Source organism: Aptenodytes patagonicus, chromosome 3 (genome assembly GCF_965638725.1).
Source record: "Aptenodytes patagonicus chromosome 3, bAptPat1.pri.cur, whole genome shotgun sequence".
Taxonomy (NCBI): domain Eukaryota; kingdom Metazoa; phylum Chordata; class Aves; order Sphenisciformes; family Spheniscidae; genus Aptenodytes; species Aptenodytes patagonicus.
Genome location: NC_134951.1, coordinates 84608618 through 84628523, shown reverse-complemented (window position 1 = coordinate 84628523; position 19906 = coordinate 84608618). Strand labels below are relative to the sequence as shown.

The 19906-nt window shown below is 45.1% G+C and overlaps 1 protein-coding gene across 1 annotated transcript in view; it reads right to left on the bottom strand.

Annotated features, from left to right (window-relative positions):
• Positions 1 to 6184, bottom strand: part of PGBD5 (piggyBac transposable element derived 5) — a 69079-nt gene extending 62895 nt beyond the window's left edge. Inside the window, exon 1 of the mRNA XM_076334086.1 lies at positions 5737 to 6184. Coding sequence (XP_076190201.1) covers positions 5737 to 6172 — 436 coding nt within the window. The 5' untranslated portion in view covers positions 6173 to 6184. The remainder of the gene's footprint in view (positions 1 to 5736) is intronic.
• Between the last annotated feature and the right edge of the window lie 13722 nt (positions 6185 to 19906).

The window sequence follows — 19906 nt, the reverse complement described above, 5'->3', positions numbered from 1 at the left end:
GTATGTTTAACAGCAGAGTTATGGGCCAAAGAAGGAAGGGAACACAGATAGCTAAGTTGCACTAAGTTTTAGAACCAATAAGGCTGTCATGTTGTGCACTTGATTCACTTCAGTGATGATGGAAGCAGGAAAACGTGCTCTAAACCCAGTAAAACCACCTGAAAAGCACATTTAGATTTCATAAGACGTATGAGATATTAAGCCTTTGCATAATTCACTTATTTAGCAAAACTTCAAACCTTTAAGTCATCCTATAAAGGCTCTGCAAAGTAGTAGTGTACATCTTTGTGATGTATTTATCATATCTTCCTAGAAGTGTTGTGATGCTGTCATTACAAGTAATTTCTACTTAGAATGCAAGAACAGATTATATAGATACACAATTTTTTTCCAGTATTTTCCATGATTATGCAAGTCAAAAGCAGCTAAATTCTCTGATGACATAAGTAAGCAAGAACAAGCCTTCAGATTCTATTCAGGACTTGAACCAAGATCACCATCACTGTTAGATGGTGGCATGTATATGTCCCTCTTTTATGGCCCAGCCTGACCCAAGAGCTCTTCCTCCAGGCTCCCCGCTGCTGGAATGCTGCCTTCCCATCTGCCTTTCCACGCTCTTGGGAAGAGTATGTGCATTGGATCTCCCCCTACATCTTGCAGACTTTCCACAACTCCCTGCCCAGTTACGATTATAGCTATTCAAATAACAGCTAAAAGCCTTTCTCCCCTTACCTGTATCACTTTCCTCTCCTCTGATTATTTAACTTTAACTGTACTATTTAGCTCTGCTAAAACTATTTAGAACACAGGTCAAATGAACAACTCCATGCTATATCAATATATATTGTATTGTATGATTCACTGGAGACTAACTTGAAGGAACTAAATTCATTTTCCTTATTTAACTTCCATAAAATAACAACACTCCTGAAAAAATCCAATCAAGAGTGAAGTCTTATCAGCTGACATGCAAACAGACACTTGTGATTAAACATAAGAAAAACCTTTTTTACTGTGAGGGTGGTCACAACCTGGAATTTAAAGCTGTGCCTTGCTTCCTTGACTTTAGCTGGAACATGCAGGCTCATTTCATCTCTCAGATAACATACCCTCCCTTGTACAGAAGATCATCTCTCACGTGGCAGCCATGATGGAATAAATGACTGTTTCCCATAACCTGGTCTTTCTGGAAAAGAACATTCTCATTTAAAAAAAAAAAAGATTAAAAACTACTTTAAATATTCATTTAAACCTCTTCAAGGTGACAAGGAGAGCCTGATTGCTAGATATGGTCTATGCAACTTCTCCCTGAGCGCATGGTGTTCTACTGGAGCATGTTCTTCAAAGATGGTAACTTACGGCACATTTAGTGTTTCAGAGAAATACTCTGGAAACCCATAAAAAGCTAGTTATACTCTCTAAATGCAACTTGAAGAAGAGCTGCTATGCTCTTTCAGCAAGGAACATCCTTAACGTTTTGTCCTCAGGTCTAGGCTTAAGAACAGGGTTTGGAGGGCATAGAAAATGAAGAAAACAGTAGCACCGATTGGCTGTAACTTTGAGGACTTCAGCATTAACTTTTGCTCAGACTTCCCTGCTATTGCTGCCACCCTGAAACATTATCCCTACCAATAGGAAGCATTCTTACATCCGAGGTCCAATTTTCTGGTCACTGAACTATATGGATATATGAAGCATTGGACCCTAGGAAGCTAACGCCAGCTACCCCAATTCAGGAACATCAAGCTGCAGCAATACGAGGGTATTTGCACCTTCTAAGACCCTCCACAAAGAAAGACCAGAACCAATAGTGCCTCTATCTACTATGGAACATTTCCTGGCCAGATTACTGAGCTAACAGGGAAAGGCACCACCCAGAGCCACACCACTCTTGAAGGAAGAAAGAGCACACCAATTAAGTCTGAGGCAGGAGCGACCAGAAATGAAGGGTTTGTGTCGAGTTACTGGGACTTACTAGCTTGTCATTAAAGTAATAATAGTTGCTCGCTCACTCTCTCCATTTCAATCATGCTTTCCCTATCCTAGCAGCAATTTGTTCTCTTACTCTTTCTGCACTTCCACAACTAGCTCTGTCCTGCCCTCAGAGGAAGGGAAGCCAGAGGAGCCCCAGCTATCCCTCCTTTCAGAATTAAAGTACTGTTTGGGCAGAGGTCAGACCTCCTTTCCTAGAAGCCTATTTGTAGGTTCAGTTCCCAACAAATCAATTCTGCTTCCCCTTCACAGCAAGGTTTGGAGAGAACAAGAAGGGAGATGCCAAAACATGCCTGGATCCAACATTTGATCATGGATGCCATCATCCTTTAAAACACACATGTTGACCTACCCACGGACCTGCTGTCACCAGGCACTCTTTGTGAAGGGAAGGCATTTCAGCAACTGCCTCCAAGACCACCTATCCACTACACATATCCCAGTACCTCAGAACTCACATTACTGCTTTGATATTTGTGACATGCACTTGAGCTCCCTTGTTTCCTCAACCTATTTTAATCAGAACTACACAGTGCCACTAGTTATCAGTTTAAAAATCAGGGCATCGCAATAAGGTTGCGATTTTTCTCAGCAACTAAAGAGAATGATTTCACAGCGTAGCTTAACTGGAAATAACACAAAGTGCCAGCAAGCCATCTGTTCTAACCTCTGTGTTAAAGTTAACAGCTATTTTGGATTTCCACAAAGGAAGTCAGCTAAAGCTATTCATGGGTTCCCCCCCCCGCCAGGGAATCTAAGCACCCACTATTTTTATTAAATGGAACAGAAACAACAGTAACTGGAGATCCCTGAAAAAGGGGCAGAAAACAAATGTCAGGGACACAAGCAGCACAGTGTTGTGTAGTGATGCCATCCAGTCACTTCTCTCCTGACTCAGAAGTCAATCCAGACTTTTCCCAGTTTGTCAGAACCTGCCACACAGGCAAGGCAGGCATCACCACAAACACACGCAGTGACTGACTGCAGATTGAGGACATACTGAATCATCTAACACTGCCAGCAGCCCCCAGCACATCTGGGCCTCTAGTATATTTTTGAGATGAAGTATCAGTTAGCCTGTCTGTGCTCAGGACTAATTCTACGGATGGATACAATACTTTTTTAAGACATTAGTTTAATATTGAGGCTGGGGAGGGAAAGACAGTATTAAGTAATTTACTCAAAAAGAAAAAAAAAAAAAAGAAAAAAGGAAGTGATAGTATTTTCTGCTTCTAGTTAAAAAGACCACAAGAGTTTTGTAAGTGGCTCTTCATTATTTTTCTTGGGAGCTTTAGCTCATTCTCATTAACTAACTTAAACCTTTTTCTCCCCCACACCTTTGCTTTTGTGAAGGGGCAGTCTCCCAAACCAGTTTGACACTAGGTTTGATCCTAGTCTGATTCAAAGATTTATTTCCAGCATTGAAGTAGCTGAAGTCTCATGAGACTTCAGTCCACAAGGACATTTGTCTTCTGGCATCAGATGATGTCAAGTACTTCGCACTAGGATTCTTAGTCGAGATTTTGACCAAAAGGCTGCACTCGGAAGTTTTGGTGCTAACCAAAGATAAGTTTTATCTCAGTCTCATGAAAACCTCTTCCTTTTAAGCTCAGAACCTAGGAAGAAAGGATTCTTACATCAACACATCTGAACTGAGAATACGGTTTGTTAGTGCTCTGCATCTGACCCTGCATTTCTTGCTTGTACTCCATTAGTGACTGAAAGATGTCCTGTCCCTGCAAGGGACAGCTGTCTTCACCTCAGTGAAGACCTTTTCCTCAGCAGGTATGCATCTGAACTCTTGGGTCAGAACAGTGTCCAATGAAGTGACAATGGTGCCAGTACAAGTATGCTTAGTGCGACTCCAGTTATGATATATGCATGGCCTAAAACCAGTCGATCTACAAACTAGAATTATAGGAGCTTAGTTATATACAATGCTTGGAATTTGAGTAATCAGAAAAACCCCATACGACAGACAGTACATGTTTCACACATATCAAAGCACAACCCTAACTGAACTTCAGCCAAACCAAATCACCATGCCATAAACAGCATGCAGCACCTATCATCATCATGATCAACACAATGAAAGGGTACCAACAACCTCTTCTCCATCTATTACTAGGAGGAAATATTCACAGCAATACCCATACACCTTCCTCAAGAGACGTCTGCATCTATTTCTGACAACCATAAATCAGACTCCTTTATTTCAAAGGAAATATGAATTCCTGAATTAATAGGTCACCAACTTAATTCTTTTCCAAACCAGCATTAAAACGCTAATCCCAGTTCCGTCTACATTAAAATGGATATTACTATAAAGTAACAATATGAAGAAATAAGCCAGCAAAGGCAGAGAAATTAAGTAATAATTTATGCTGAAATAGCATCGCACCATGAAGCCTATAGTCCAGAACCTGATCTTAGATATGCCTAAGAATCATCAATAAAACTTGCAGAGTTCTTTAAAGAGGCACATCAGCTTGATATTGTGGATATCAAGATTTCTAAATAGACGCTAAATATTTTAGTGTCTAGCTATTTCTAGAGGTAGATGCAACTTCTATTTGCACGTCTGTCAGAAGAATGACTGAACTTTCTCTGGGCTCCAGTGCTAGCTCCACCTTAGTCCCCCGTCCCAATCTGCTTCCTCAGATAGGTTTCTACCTGTCCCACTGCCCAAATTTCAGCACGCTACACCAAGTCTAGCAGCACTCTTCTGCATTTACCTTTTCATAGCAAAATGAAGGAATTAAACACCACACAAAAAAACCCAGTGAAGATAAGCAACCTTAAGACGAGCAAGCCATCAGCTCAGTTGAGGATGACAGCAATCATCACATCCTGTTCTGAGGTGCAAATGTTTTATTTCACATCCCAGCTCTTCATAACCATTAATCTTTTTTAGCAAAGCCTTGCTGCTACACAGTCAACTTGGTTGCCGAGGCCTGCGGACAGATATGTTATAATGGCTCCATAGGAAAACCAGTGGTGCAACTTGCTACACAAGCCAGCCCACGGAGATCTCGGTGCTCTGCACTGCTGCTGTATGTTGTCATGTCAGTTCGCCGCTCTCTTGGTATTCACACTGGCCAAAAGCCATGCAAAAAGAGTTAAGGCTAGGGACGGCTGCACAGAAAGCCTTGCAGCCAGAGGGAATCCCATTCCCAGAGCCCTTCTGCGCAGCACACAGCAGGTCACCCGCACCGCCCGGATCCGCGGCTTTCCCCACCTGTAAGCAGCGACGAGGAGCCACCTGCCACAACACAGCACACGCAAACACGGGGCCTGCGCAGCACACCCTGCTCCGGGGGGAGCCTGCCCGCTTCCCGCGGGGATCCCCGGAGCTGCTGGCACTCGGGGCACCTCTACAGCGCCGGGGAGGGGATGCCTGTGACTAAGCACACGCGGCCTCCCCTCGCCCTCCCGCTCACTGCCTCGGCCCGGCTCTCCCGGCACCAGCGCGCCCGGCCCCCGACACCAGCGGCCTGACAGCAGGACCGTTCCCGGGAGGGCACCGGAGGAGAGGCATCTGCCGCCCCCCCCCGAGGCCAGGGGCCGGGCATCAGCCCAGGCCGACAGCCGGGCCCGCAGGGGCTTCCCTTCACGGCGCCGGCGGGCACGGCTGCACCGCGACCCAGGCCTCGGCGGCGCGCTCCGGGCACCCCCTCTCCCAAGGGCCGCCCGGAGCCGCCCGGCCCCGCCGCCCCCTGCCCCGACAGCCCGCCCTCCGCGTACCGCTGCCATCCTTGAAGTGAGGAGGTGGGACGTCTCGCAGCGACCGGGTCCAGCCCCCCTTCTCCGCTTCCTCCTCCTCCTCCTCCTCCATAGGGCCGGGGCCGCCCGGGACGGCGCTGCCGCCGCCGAGCTGCCGCTGCCGCCGCCGCTCCGCCGGGGTGGCCGCCACCCTGAGGGCGCGGCGCCGGGCCGCCCTGCCCCGCGGACCCGGCCCCTCCGGGCGCCCCTCGTCCTCCTCGTCGTCCTCCTCGTCCTGTGAAGAGGCGGCGGAGCGGGAGTCGGCCGAGGTGCTGTAGAAGGGGTTCCCGCTGCTGTCCTGGCCCGACTCCCCGAAGACGTCGTCGGAGATCTGCAGGCTTTCGTAGCGGGAGCGGGCCGCCTCCAGGAGCGACAGCGCCTTCCTCCGCGCCGGCCCGCCGCCGCCCTCCGCCATCATCTCGGCCGCCGCCAGCAGCCGCCCGCGCTCCCCTCGGCCCGGCTCGGCCGGGTCCTGCGGCCGCAGGCAGCAGCCTAGCAGCAGGAGCGACTCGGGCACGGCGGCGGGCAAGCAGCGAGTGGGGGGAGCCCCGCCACCGCCGCCGCCGGGGCTGAGCCCTGCCTCCCGCTCCCGCCCGCACCACCCGCCCCTGTGTGTGTGCAGGGACATGGGGGGAAGGAGCCAGCTCAACATCTCCAAGTACCACATCCAGCCAATTACCGCGGCAGTCCGCGCCCGGGAGGTGGGGTTATATGGGCGCCGCGGGCCAGCGCTGGCCGCCCATCGCCCGCCCCGCCGCCCGCCGCCGCTCCGCCCATTTAAAACCACAGCGCCGGCTGCGGCGGGGCCGCCGCTGCGCGCCGCCGCCGGAAGGGGGGTCCCTGCGCCACGCCCGGCCCCGGCCCCGGCCCCGGCCCCGGCCCCGGCCCCGGCCCCGGCCCCGGCCCCGGCCCCGGCCCCGGCCCCGGCCCCGGCCCCGGCCCCGGCCCCGGCCCCGGCCGGAGCTGTCCGCCCGCCCGCGGTGCTGGAGCCGCGTAGGGCAGAGGCAGGAGCGCTGGCCTCGTTGCCGGCAGGCCCGTCAGTAGCGCCCGGTGTGCGGGGAGAGGGGCGAAGGGGGCTGGCTGCAGGGCCCCCCGCATTCGGGGCCTCCCCAGGGAGGAGAAAGGCGCTCAGGTACGGCCCGGGTGGGTCAGTGCCTCGACGGCGTGGCCAGGGCCACACCAGCTCATCGTGGCTTCGCAGCAGGTGGGGGAGCGTGAGCAGCGACATGGCAGTCAGGGCCCTAATGTCGCTGCCCCAAAACAGGGCACAGAGCTCCAGCGCTGAGGCAGCCCTTGAAGCAAAGCAGGGAAGGTGCTGGAGCACAGGGCTGCGGGGCACTTGGCACCTGGGCCCCACCAGGCAGGTGCTCGCCAGCTGCTGGGCCTGCCACCCGGCTCGGGCTCTGGGGAGGCTTTGCATGGGCCTGGGGTGATGCACATGCTCCTACCCATTGCTGGATCCAGCACTGGGCATGCTGCATGTTGTGGGGCTGAGCGCCTGCGGTGTGTGGTTTGGTTTCTCGGGTGAGTACAGTGTGAAGTAACCATTCTTCCAAAATTGCCACTGATTTAAAAGTAATGTGGTGGCACAAGAAATTAAGGGAAGTGAAAATACCCGTGCCCTGACTGGGTTAGTTAAACATGATTCAGAAGTATCCCTGGAGTAATCTAAGGATTTCATACAGCAGCTGAAGCCCCTGGTTGTACAGCAGTCAGAACGGTCTGTCTGATGTTACAGGAATGTTTGAAATCTCTGATCAAGGTTTATTATTATTACTATTGGCATCCCACTGTGCTGGTTACTGTACAAACACTCATTAAGAAGACAGTCCCTGCCTCCCTTCTCACTGACAGCGATAGCAGCTATCGAGCCTGCCCTTTCACAGCAGTGCTTTCAAAATAAACAGTAATCGAATTCTGTGGATTGATTGTATGCAACTGGGGGGGCATGTTATTTGCATTTTTTGATGCAAACTTTCAGTGTAGGTTGATCTGAAGATCTGTTAGTGCTACAGATTTTACAAGTTTTATAATACTGGATGTTTCTGTCTTTAAAAAACAAAGATTAATGTCCTTCTGATGATTCTCAAGGACTCTAGCACAACCTGGAATATGATAAAAGCTGGACTGTGTAGGTATTTAAAAGACCAATCTTATGTTCTATTCAGGTATTTTGAAATTGCAATGACTTCATTAAAACTTTAAAGTTCTACGTAGCACATACAGCCAAATCCAGAGAAAAGAATCCATCTCCTCTGCATCCTTAAGCAAACAGAAAAGCCCAGTGTAATCTGAGGGGTGAGATTTAAGCCCTATTTCTACTTTGAAAAATTTCATAAGTGTCTTATTGATTATATTAAAAAATTACGAAGTTTATATACAAATGGATTTTTAAATTTTTTTTACTGCAAGCTGTGCCAACTTAGCCTGTAACTTGGGTTCGTTTCATCTCACTGGTCACCAGAAATCATAGCTCTGCAGGCCAACCTATCCTTTTAATCACATCCATGCCACCCCGTGTCTTCAGAATATACTGAAGGGAAGGCGTAACAGATTTTTTCTTGCTGATAATGATGAGTGACCAGCTTGAACCTCATGAATCCAGTTTGCTGGGTTGGCATGTGGAAAACCACAGATTATTCCTCACAAATGTTGTCTGTTTTATATGCAGTTCCCATGAAACGAAAAATAGCGATGCCCTGTGACGACCTTCTCACACAATGGTTTTTAAGACTGAAAAAAACACTTTAAAGATGTTGACAGGTTCTTTGTACTAGAGACATTGAAATAAACTTTTGATTTGTGGATGGATGGAGGTGTCCATCCAGGTGATGTAGAATTCACCTCAGCATACAGGTTCTATGAAAGTGTCCATGGACACTCAAATGTCTTTAAATTTGCTATTTTTCAGTAAAACACAACAGCGGGAAGGACTGCTCTGAAGTCCAGGACAGAAGAAGAAGGTTTATCCAAATGGGCTCCCAGTAAAAGTATTAATGGGAACAGTCCAGAGACTGGAGAAACCCACACAGCCTTCTCTAGCTGCTGGTTGCAGCAAAGACAATTTCTCCCAACTCTTGCACGCTTCACTCCAAAAACAGGCTCCCATCACAGCTGGCTGAGGCACACTGCCAGGACCTTCCCTCCTAATGGCATGCCAGATGTCAGAACTTCAGCTTTCCTTTTTTGAAGAGAATGCTGGACACAAGAGCTCTGGGAGGAGACCACTGCACCAACAGAGAGAGGCAGGACTGACCCTTGCAGTTACCAATCCAACATGACGTTTTAAAGATGGAGTCTCCTGCCATAAACGCACGTGCACCTTTTGTTGGTGGAACTTTCCCCTCTTTCAGCCTAGTCTATACAAAGACAAGTGGCTCTTCTGCCTGTCCCACAAGCAGAGAGGCTGCTTTAGTCTCTCATGCATGCATGGGAGGGTAAGGTCACTCTTCTGAGACAGGACTATGGAGGCTCCCACACAGGGCTGTGTGCCTAGGGTTTTGGCTTGCCTTATGGTCGAAGACATAGCTGTGCATGTGTTCTCTCAGACCAGCCATATGAATTGCTAGTTGGATTACTGTAACCCAAAATGAGGGTTCTGGATTGTGAAAATTGCCATGTGTGACATGCTAGTAGTCATTTGATCCCAAATGATTGTGGAGAGGCAGAGATAGGACAGATGGTTCTAAAAATGGCCTTATCGGCCCACTGGATTTTTATGAATAGTCGAGAAAAAGGTCACCGGTGGTGGTTTGCAGTTGAAAGAACTAATTATATAAACCTAATGGAACATTATAAACATAGCCGTGTTTTCTCCCTGATCACTTATACTTGTGTTTAGCTGCTAGAAAACACTACTAGAGTAAACGGACTTTTGTATCCATGGCAACCTGTGGATCCACTTTTAATTTGCCTACAGAGAAAATGTTTGGGTTTTTTTCCTTGAAGTTTTCTGGTTTTATTGCAATGGCAATGGTGCCTTCTGTACTCTCCTTCTGACGCTGCCAACCTTCAGGGTTAAGACTATGACAGGCCTGAGCCTCTCATCCTGTGCAAGAGGTCACTGAAGTCTTTAACCCTTGCCTTGCAGCCCCAATGGCCAACTGATGGCCCATTCCTTAAATTATCTTTCAATCAAGCGGTGAAATATTTTGAGGAAGACGCATGTTGGATCACATCATGCATAGCAGAGCCCACTGAGCAGTGTCAGCACTAATGGTCAGATGGTCCTTTGCTCAGTTTCAAACCTCATCCTGCTTCCGCTGCAGCCAAAGGTACCATAATCCCATTTTCTTGATCAGTGTGGTCTCTGCTGGGAGTGGGATTGGGCCCTTATGTAGTTTTTCAGTTGGGTTGCTGAGGAAGACCACTTCAGTTTCACATTTGGCTGCTTTGGTGGTTCTGTAGCTCCCATAAATCGACTGCGGGCTGGCTGAAGAGCTCTTGCTGAGAAACAATCACTGAAAGATGGCAAATCATAGGTTCCTAACTGCTCCTCTAACCACTTCTCTTTACAGTGTTTAAAGATAGCTAGAAATGTATCAGGGTTTTTCTTGTACTGCTCTCCCATGTGTTTCAGGAGGTGGTAATCTCCCGCTGAAGACACACATGCTACAAGAAAAGGATTGTGGGCTAGTTTGAGCAGGTCCATTAAACCTACATGTAATATGGTGGGGTTTAAAAATTAATAGGACAAGAAAAGTGAGGCCTTGTGCCTGTAATGGGAAGTCCTGAATTTCTCACTTCTCAGTAACTTACTCTTCATATTTAGACATTAAGCTCTTTGAGGAAGGGTCTTGTGCTGTCTTTCCACAGTACTTTATACTGTCAAACTTTGGCCCAGATCCAACAGAATATTGACATTTCTATCTCCTATCTAAGTTTCCTCACTTCCTATTGATTTCACAGAGTTTGTAGACCTAAGCCCTGGTGTGTGCCTGGTCCTTTCACAGCACAAATACATCAAGATGGAATAATAGTTAATCAAGTTACAAAATTATTCTTTTCTAATCCCCTGTTACACAAGTGCAGCCCAGAATCTGAATTTCAAACTGTCTTCCAACTCAATGCCCTCCTAAAAGAAGTCTGTAGTCAGAGTCGATTTGTTCATCCAGCGTGAAGTCAATAGGCTCCAGTTCTCTCTTCTGTTATTGCACTGCCTCAGGTGAACAGGAAAACTTGGGAAAAAGGCTTCATCAAGACTGAAAACTTGGAGCCAGTCTACGGTTTCCTCCCAAGCCCCTGAGAAGAGGCAGGGAGGAGCTGTCCCATCCCTGGGAGAGATTGCAGATCAGGCTGTTTCTCAGCACACCACCATGTGATGTCCCTACTTCGCAAGGAAGAAATCTATACAACCACAAACAGTCATGTTACATCGCTCTCCACGCTCCACAATAAAGGCTTCCGTTACGTGCCTGGCTGCATGGCACGGGGAAAAGCAGCTCTGCAGGGCTTGTCTTGCCACTGCACTGCCCTGCGTAATATATTTACTCCACGTAAGGAGTTGTGGAGCTCTTTCTCCTCCTCCCAAGTCTCCTGTTGGAAGTAACATTGATAATAGGTGGAGTTTTTTTCTTTTAAACTCATGAGGTATTTACAGCATATGGGATGTTGACAACAATAACAACGCTTGTCTAGATACTTCCTTTTTGCTTTCTGGTTTTCAACTTCTTAGTAGTGTTTGAACCCTGTATTTCTTGGATTGATATTTTACATTGCCCGAATATGATGTTAATGCAAAGCTCAAGGAAAAAAGCAAGTTGCTGTTTTCAAGTGAGAAAAAGGGAACAAATATATTTTTCTCATAACATAAAAGGGAGAGGTGATTTTTGACACTTCTAACACTGAAACAGGTGCGGGCTGAAATTTAAAATTTAGCAGAGAAATTTGAGTGTTTCAGTGATTAACACTTTTGATTTGTTTGGCTTAAGAGCCTTTGAAAACCATGTTTTGTGCAGGCACGGTACATTTTTAGCAAAAACTGTATTATGAACAACTCTCCAAAGGGAAAGATAAGGTGTGTTGCTCATGCATGCATGGAAGCTTAACTGTTTCATCAATAATTTATGGAGGGTCCATAGAATATGCTGCAACGGTCTGCAAAAGCCCTGTCTTGCTCTCTGGTGTGTGCATGGAGCAGAAGCTATATCCAGTAGGCCAGAAGCACAGAACTGTGCTGTCTCTTAAAAATCAGAGTGCTCTAATGCTGCACTTATTTTTCCGCTGAAAACCACCCAGTTTTGAAATGCACTTTTTGAAGGGCTGACCCCACGCACACACTTCACAGTAAGACCTGATCCAGTAAGGCAGAGCCTCGTGGGAGCGCTGTTAAAGGCTGCAGTCATTAAGCCAGTGCTCTACAACAGCCTGTGTCCCCCACAGTGTAAATCATGTTCAGCTTTTGATCAACATGGGAGCGGAACCTAGAAAGTCCCTGGGATTGGGAGTGGGGTAGCATCTGGAGGCTTTTTGTTTAGCTAGTTAACTCTATTAAAACACACTACAGGATCATTAAGTTTGCAGGGCATGATACCCAAAGCTAGCGATAGGAACTTTGTGCCTCAGGACCTGCAACTCTCAGTCAGGTCTGTGATAACATGTCACTCCTTACTATGCAAATAATACATTCAAACATACCTGTATTTCTACCATCTGCAATCCTGTTTGCTGCAAATGATAATTTCAGGTCTTACCCTATTTGACCATTAGCCAGTAAAAGCATAAAAGCTTTTTCAGAGAAAGCCATCCTGTGGTAACACATGAAGGAGGTGACTAGAGAGCAGGATCCCATCCAGGTTGGCTTCTAGTTTGCCATCTTGCACAGCATTTGCTTTGCCGTGGCCGTCCTCACTTTATCACCGCTGGTCTGCAGATGTTCAAGTTCACCTTCTTCAGACCTTCCTAGAAGGATGCTTCAGCTGCCAAGTCGGTGCCTGCCTGCCTGGCTGAATGCATGGGTACAGCCATATTCTGGCTATTTGCTCTACAGGCTACACCAGCGTCTATTCTTCCCATTGAGGCTCAAACTGGAGGGTTCTCCAGCTGCAGGATTTGCTTGTTCTTTTTGTCTATCAGCTTGTAAATTTACCTTTCCAACACAGAGTGATAATATCATTAAATATTACAAACATTAAGCATTGATAATAAATATTTGCTAATGATTAGTTAATAATTACCTTATCGATATTATTAATAGACCATTAAACTTTAGAATAGTAATACCATAAAATAAGTATTAGATGCTATTGAAAAGCGGCCCCAAAGATACACTAACATTATGAATACCTCTTCTTGGAGACAGAAAAAATAGCCCATAAGTGGGTAGAAGAGCCACAGTGCCCAAAACCAGTGCCTCAGGTTGTTTGTCCTTGTCATCTACCACCACTTTCCTCTTCTCTGCTGAAATGCTTTCTGGTTTTTGAGCATCTTTTTCTAAAATGTCCTTTGAAGCCATCAGGAAATACAGTATCCCATCTGGCAGTTGCCAGGATGCATCGATTAGTGTTATCTAAATAGGCTCCAATCTGTCAACAATCTATGCTAAACCTTCTCATAAGAGATTACCTCTTTTTTTGTGCTAGTAATTTATCGGACAATTATAATCCTATTGAAATGGGTAGTCCTTGCAAAGCAGTACAGGTTAGCAAAGTAAGTTTAGACTGACACTCTGTTGCATTTCATCAGATGCCAAACAGATTCATTTATGTTTTGGTCAAAAGCAGCCCCTTCGATTGGATTTTTAGGGGATTCCACTTCTCTCCAGAGAAAAAAACAGAGGCTGAAAAGGCAAAATATCTTCTGTATAGGGTGATTTGAATTTCTTAAGAATCTGAAATGGAATCACACCTTCCCACGAAAACAGAATAATGTTAGTCATAGAGTATAGCAGACGGCTGTTAAGTCACCATTAAATTCAGAGTTTACCCGCTCTGTTCAATCAATATAGCCATGAGAGAGACCAGTTCCCAATTAGCTCCCACAAAAGAAGTCTTTCAGAAGTCAAAATCTGATCATAAAAGGGAGCAATATTGAAAATGTGTGAGGGGACAGGGAAGAAGAAAGAAAGAGAGACTATTTTCATTAACAAAAATAATTGTTAATCTCAAAAATACCTTCTGTTTGACATCTGTTACCCTGTAGGAGATAATTTCTCTTTCCAAGCGAAGGCTGAAAGTTCAACCATCACAAAATAAGTGGGCTTTGCTCTTGAGGGTAATTGAACATCTGCAGCAGTGAAGGAAACGTACAAACACTTCCCAGCTCTCAGGATTTGGCCCATCAAATGGTCCTTTCAGAGCCCATCAATGACTGCTGGCTCAGCACACTCTGAATTTCTATTCTGAGGTGCATCACTGGAAGCTACCAATTCCAGAAGCTGCAGTCTCTAAATAGCTTGTAATGTTGTTAGAAATAGGATATTTAAAAGATATCTGGAAAAAATGTTTGTGATCCTCTGTCAGAAATGGTTTATTTGCGTGCCAGTTTTTCTCCAAATACGCAGTCAGGATTTGAAAGAGGAACATTTCCAAAGAGCATTGGCAAGATAAAAATCAGACTTCTTGGTACTGCGAGATGGAGAAAACTATTCACTGAAAGGCATTTTTTCCCTCTATGTGATGCTGAAAATAATTTTACAAAAATGAAAAAATAATACAAATCAGCTTTTATGTCAGATTTATGTTCTTCCTTTGTTTTTTTTCCCTTTGTGTAGCTTAGATAATTTGGCTAATGCCTGTTACTTTCATTCAGATGGGCATGCCCTAACAAACTCCCTTGTTTTTTCAGTTTGGTGACCTTGTTATGTGTTGGGTTGATTACATTTCAAGGGAAGCTTAAAATTTTCTTTAAAAAGCCTGTTCCCACTGTCTTAAGAAAACAGGTGAAAACATTCTTCTGTGATGGCATCCTGCTCCAATCCTTTTTTGCAGGGAGATGATGTGGTCTGAGGGGCATTAAAGCAATGCTGGTGACCAGCTGCAGCTAACTCACAAGCCAAAACGTCGCTCTTCCATGTATGCCGTATCATTGCTACATGGTGGATCGCTGAATGAATCACCATTGCAGAGAGCTGCCGGCAACGCCCCAGCTATTGCATCGTCTTCTTCCTCACAGTACCAACCTACAGATTAAATCCAACGCATGAGTTATAAAGCCACAGTTTCTTGTTGTACCTCAGTTTATTGCAGCACATTGTACCATGGTATGGAGCTACTTGCTGCTCACTGGGACTTCATGGCAGAGCAGTCTGGTCCTCAGACCTTGGAACATTTCCTAGTGGCTTTGCTTGGGGATTACTCTTCTTCAGTCGGCAGAGACTGCTTGTAGGGATCACCTCAGTCTTTGTACTCGTTCCGTCACTGGTCAGACACTCAAGTTGTAGTTTGTCTGGAGTATCACCGCTGTGTTTCGGTCAGAGCATCAACCAGCTACCAGAACTCTACAAAGATCAGGCACCGGCACATTGGCCTGGAATTGAACAGGCACCTTCTCTGACATCAGGGTATCAGCTGTCTCTGTTGTCTGCTTTCTCAAAAAAGGGACAAAGAAAAAACATCTTTTTTCATGTTCTTTTCTTAAAAAAAAAATTCTGCTAGGTAAGCACTGCTTTGCTGAGATTGTTTTTCTGGCAAAGCTATGTATGCTGAAAACAGCAGAATGTTCATGGAAATTCAGCTACCGCTGTAAATCTGACAGCGCTTCATGTGTCATGTCCTAGTCTGCTTAATTTCATGAAGTAAATGAGAAACCACAGTGGGTAAAGGCACTGGGTCTTCACTAAATTCTGGAGTGACATTGATATTTGTCAGATACTTAACTATTAGTCCTTCAAAGTTGCTCTGTAATACAGAGAGTCTAGTAAAAAAGAAAGAGAAAGAAGAGAAACCCTTCTGAATGCCAGTTTAGTTATTGAAGCCTAAAAGCGGTATTATGCAAAATATTCTAGCTGCTCGCTGTCAAACCATTCATTTGTTCACTGCAGTGCCCACTTACTTTTCTGCACTTGGGTCACCTGCCTTTTCAAAGCTCTTTATGTGTAAGATTAGTCCCTGGAGGAGATGACACAAATAACATATGGAAATATGGTGTTACTCTCCTGATTTACACAACATCTGCATCTTCCCCACTGTACGCAACCACTGCTTGTTCCTCTGGGAAGCCTGCTGTCACAGATGAGAGCTCCTTCGCAGTCTGTAGGCTGAGGACACACTGGTTCCCTGCTTTTCCCTTACACACAGCCCTGAATCGGTCTCCTTGATCTCATTTGGCTCACCCATCTCATCAGGACCAATAGGAGTTTTTGTCACTGATTTAAATGAGCGTAGGTTTGTGGGCTTCATCTTCCTTGTAAGGTTCCCCTGGCTGATTTTTCGATTTTAGGAGTCTTTTCCCACAGTGTTTCACTGGATTTTTTTTCCAAATTCTCTTCCCCTCCATGCTCAAAACATAGAAAAGGAATTACAAATTAATATCGCTGCCTGGTATCTATTTGGGGAGCAATGAGGAATCAGTACATTACGTTTAACTGACTTAACTGACATAAAAATATCTTGTGGGTTTTTGGATTTATAGTCATTACTCTTAAAAAAAGGTTGCATGGCTTGATTTTCACCCTGGTCATCCTTATTAGTGGATTGCTACAATTACAGAGGGAACATTATCTTCTGACTACGATTCCTTACCCATTAAAGAGGGGAAATCACGCTGCTCTGTAGACAGAACCTTCCTTCACAAGCTGTACTGTGTAATAGCTTACCCTTCTCACAGGTATGGACTGAATAGCCACCGGGCCACCAAGAAATGTCATGGGTATGCTGTTAACCATGTGGCTATCGTCCCTGTAGCTTCTCTCCTTTCTCCATCCCTGGGTAAATTTGCACCTGCCCTTTCTGGGGCTCTGTTTTCCTATGTTTTCCTACATAACGTATGTCATTGCCTTCCAGAGAGAAGGCAAAATCTAGTTCATGATTTTTTCCCACCCTCAGTTACTGCTACTAGGTGTCTCCTTTGATCTTTGTCTTCTCCAGGAAAACTTCTCAACCGCTTTTGCATCCTGGACATCTTGAACAGCATCAACACCTACTCGCAAGGTGGTACCTCAGGAACATACAGCCAGAATGATATCCCCCTCCCAAAGTCTTAGCAGTACTTAAAGATTGGTATGTAAATTGCATTTCTCTGGAGCCTTGATCTTAGTAAAACAGACATTTGCTGCAGGCAGCTGCAGTACAAGTCAAACCAATTTATTTAGTGTAGATTAATAATTTGATACAATTATTTTCCAAGGACACTTACTAGGGTTACTGTTGAATGTTCAGTCATTTCGCAGCCTTAAATGTACTGTATGATGAATGTAGCTGGATTTATATTTTTAAGTTGGCTTTGTTTCATTTCAACTCCTTTTTCCAAGCAGACACTCTACAAAGATGAGCAGAGGTCAAATCATCAGCTGTTGGCTGTAACGCTGTCCCCTTTCTGCTAGTTCACTGAGCTCAAATCCCATAAATCTCCTTGATCTTGAAATACACAAAAGCAGACTGAAAGCTAAAAGAAAAACCTGAGCATTTAGCTGTCTTGGAAATGTCTTTCCAAATATATATTCCGCAAGATTTATCTTGCAAAGCTTGTTAAACAGATCTGTTCAGTACTGGGCACCTTTTGTCTGGTGGTTTAAGTAAAGAGACATTGATTCCACTGAGAGAAAATAATAAGTAAAGGCTACTGATAAAATAGCTGACCATATATCTGCACTTCTTCAGGAATAAGGGCGTATATCTGAATTTATATAATTGTGGAAAATGTACTCATGTTTTAAGGAAAGTCTGGCTACTCCTTCATCACATAAACATCCTATATTTATCATTTGCCACGTCAATGAATGGTTGCTTGTTGATGAGGATATGTGTTTGCAGCAGGTACTAAGTGAGATCAATCAATAGGTTAGGCCAGATAATCTGGGGCTGTAACTGTCTGATTCAATAATATTTGGCCCTATTAGCCTTATCTGGCCATAAGATGTATGCTGATCATGTTGAGGAAGCTCCTTATTTGTCAGTGCTTGTGTTTGCAGTTTTTCTCCTCCTCCGCCCCGTGCATGGCATGGGGAGCAGGACAGAAATGCAGGCTCACCGGGTTCACAGCCTGGATCCTGTGAGCCACTGACAAGATCCACTTTATCTCTCTGCTTTTTCCTTCACAAAGACTCTGCCACGTTCTTTCAGAAAGGCTCTTCAGACACAGCGGAGAGCTGGCTCCTGGCTGGACGAGTTGTTCCAGCAGTGACAGCCGGCTCCAAGTGACTGGATGTATGCCCATCACGTTAATTAAGAAATCGGTGAGGTCACTGAATGATGGGTGTGTGTCAGGTTGCTTGATGGAGAGGGCCAGATGCCATGCCCAGATGCCACATGAATGTTCTGTCACAAGACAGGAGATGGGCCACGTTTGTGGGCCCTCCATCAGAAGTATTCCTCTCTGGCACAAGCATGGGGCCTCCTTTCCATGAAGGCTCTGCTGGGGAGGATTTCAGGTGTCTCCAGCACTGTCTTAACTTTTTCTGCATTAACTCAGAAGCAAAACTTATTCCCTTGATCAATGCTGAATGCAGAGTGCACCCATCTATCTCTTCTTTCGTTCTCCTGTTTCTGTTTTCCTATTGATCTCTGCTACCACAAGAAAGCCTGTGAGATGTGGGTGTGATATTATGAAGCTGGAAGATACGGTGACATTTCTTCGTCCCTGAAGGCATTCTCAGCAATCTGGAAATGTTAAAAAAGGATGACACCTTCCAAAATCAGTTGATGTTTCAGTTCAGGTTATGACATATACACTAAAGGTATAAGGCTAATCAAGATGTGTTTTCAGGATGACTCAATACCCAGGAATTCCTGTGAAAGAGGTGGAGGATATGGGAGGTTTACAGTAGGAAAGGTGACCTGCTGGAGGGGAAAACCAAAAGACAAAGGGTCCCAGCAAGAGGGAAGGAAAGAAAATAAGAATGATAATGCTAGGGCAGAGCGAGGGTCTGTCTTGCCTACATAATCTCTCTGTCAAGCGCTAGTAAGCAGAAGCTTAGAGGAAAAGCCTAACGAGGCACTGCCATCATGCTGCCACTGTTAGCCCCCAGCCTTGAGCTCTCATCTGCTTAGGAACTTTCAGAGACAGATATAACTACATCTCCCTGTCTAATGGCCTTGGTAGGCTTTATTTCCAATCATTTTTCTAATTGTTTTTTCAGCAGACTTGTACTTTCGGCTTTCTCAACACCCTTCGCAGCCTGCTGTGGCAATGGATTCCGCAATTTAAGAACAGCTTGTAAAGTATTTCCTTTGTTTTTAACCTGCCACCTGATCATTTCATTTGACTCCCCTCAGTTCTTGCATTGTGAGAAACAGTCAATAATTATTCCCCATTCATTTTCTCTGTGGTGTTCATGATTTTATATATATATATATATATAAAATTTGTATTTTATTTTTATACGATTTTTTTATTCTTTTGTACCATTTCTAGTTTTACCATATCCTTTTAAAGACTGATTAATCAAAACCGCATGAAGTTTTCAAGGTGAGAGCGCATTGCAGACTTTGGCAATGACCTATTGATGTTTTCTATTCTATTTTCTACTCCTTTCTTACTAGTTTTTAGCCTTCTATTTTCCTTTTTCATGGATGCTGAATATTGAACTGATGTTTTCAGGAATTATCCAGAAAAAATCCAATTTCTCTTTCATGAATAATAGTTGCTGATTGGAACATAATGAGATGCAGAACTTCAGAACTGAGGTGTTTTAATCTAATGTAGAAATAGAGATAAAAGTGTGGAAAGGGAAACAAGGATGCATAAATTCATACGGATAAATGATACAGACTTTTTTTTCCTCAGCCCATCTTCAAAAAGAACAAGTAGCTGGATGAGAGGAAGCTACAGAGAAGCAAGTTGCAGCTTGAGAGGTAAGAGATGACCAAGATGTGGACCATACAACCTCACTTTTCACATTTGGATGAAGTAGACATTATCAATGAGGAATAACAGCATTTAGTGTAATTCCTGATGAGGACAGAAGATAATCAAAGATGCCAGAATTGTGAAAATGACGGCATTTCAGTGGAGACAGGAGGAGGTGGAAAGATGAGAGAAGAAATGGTGTAGCTAT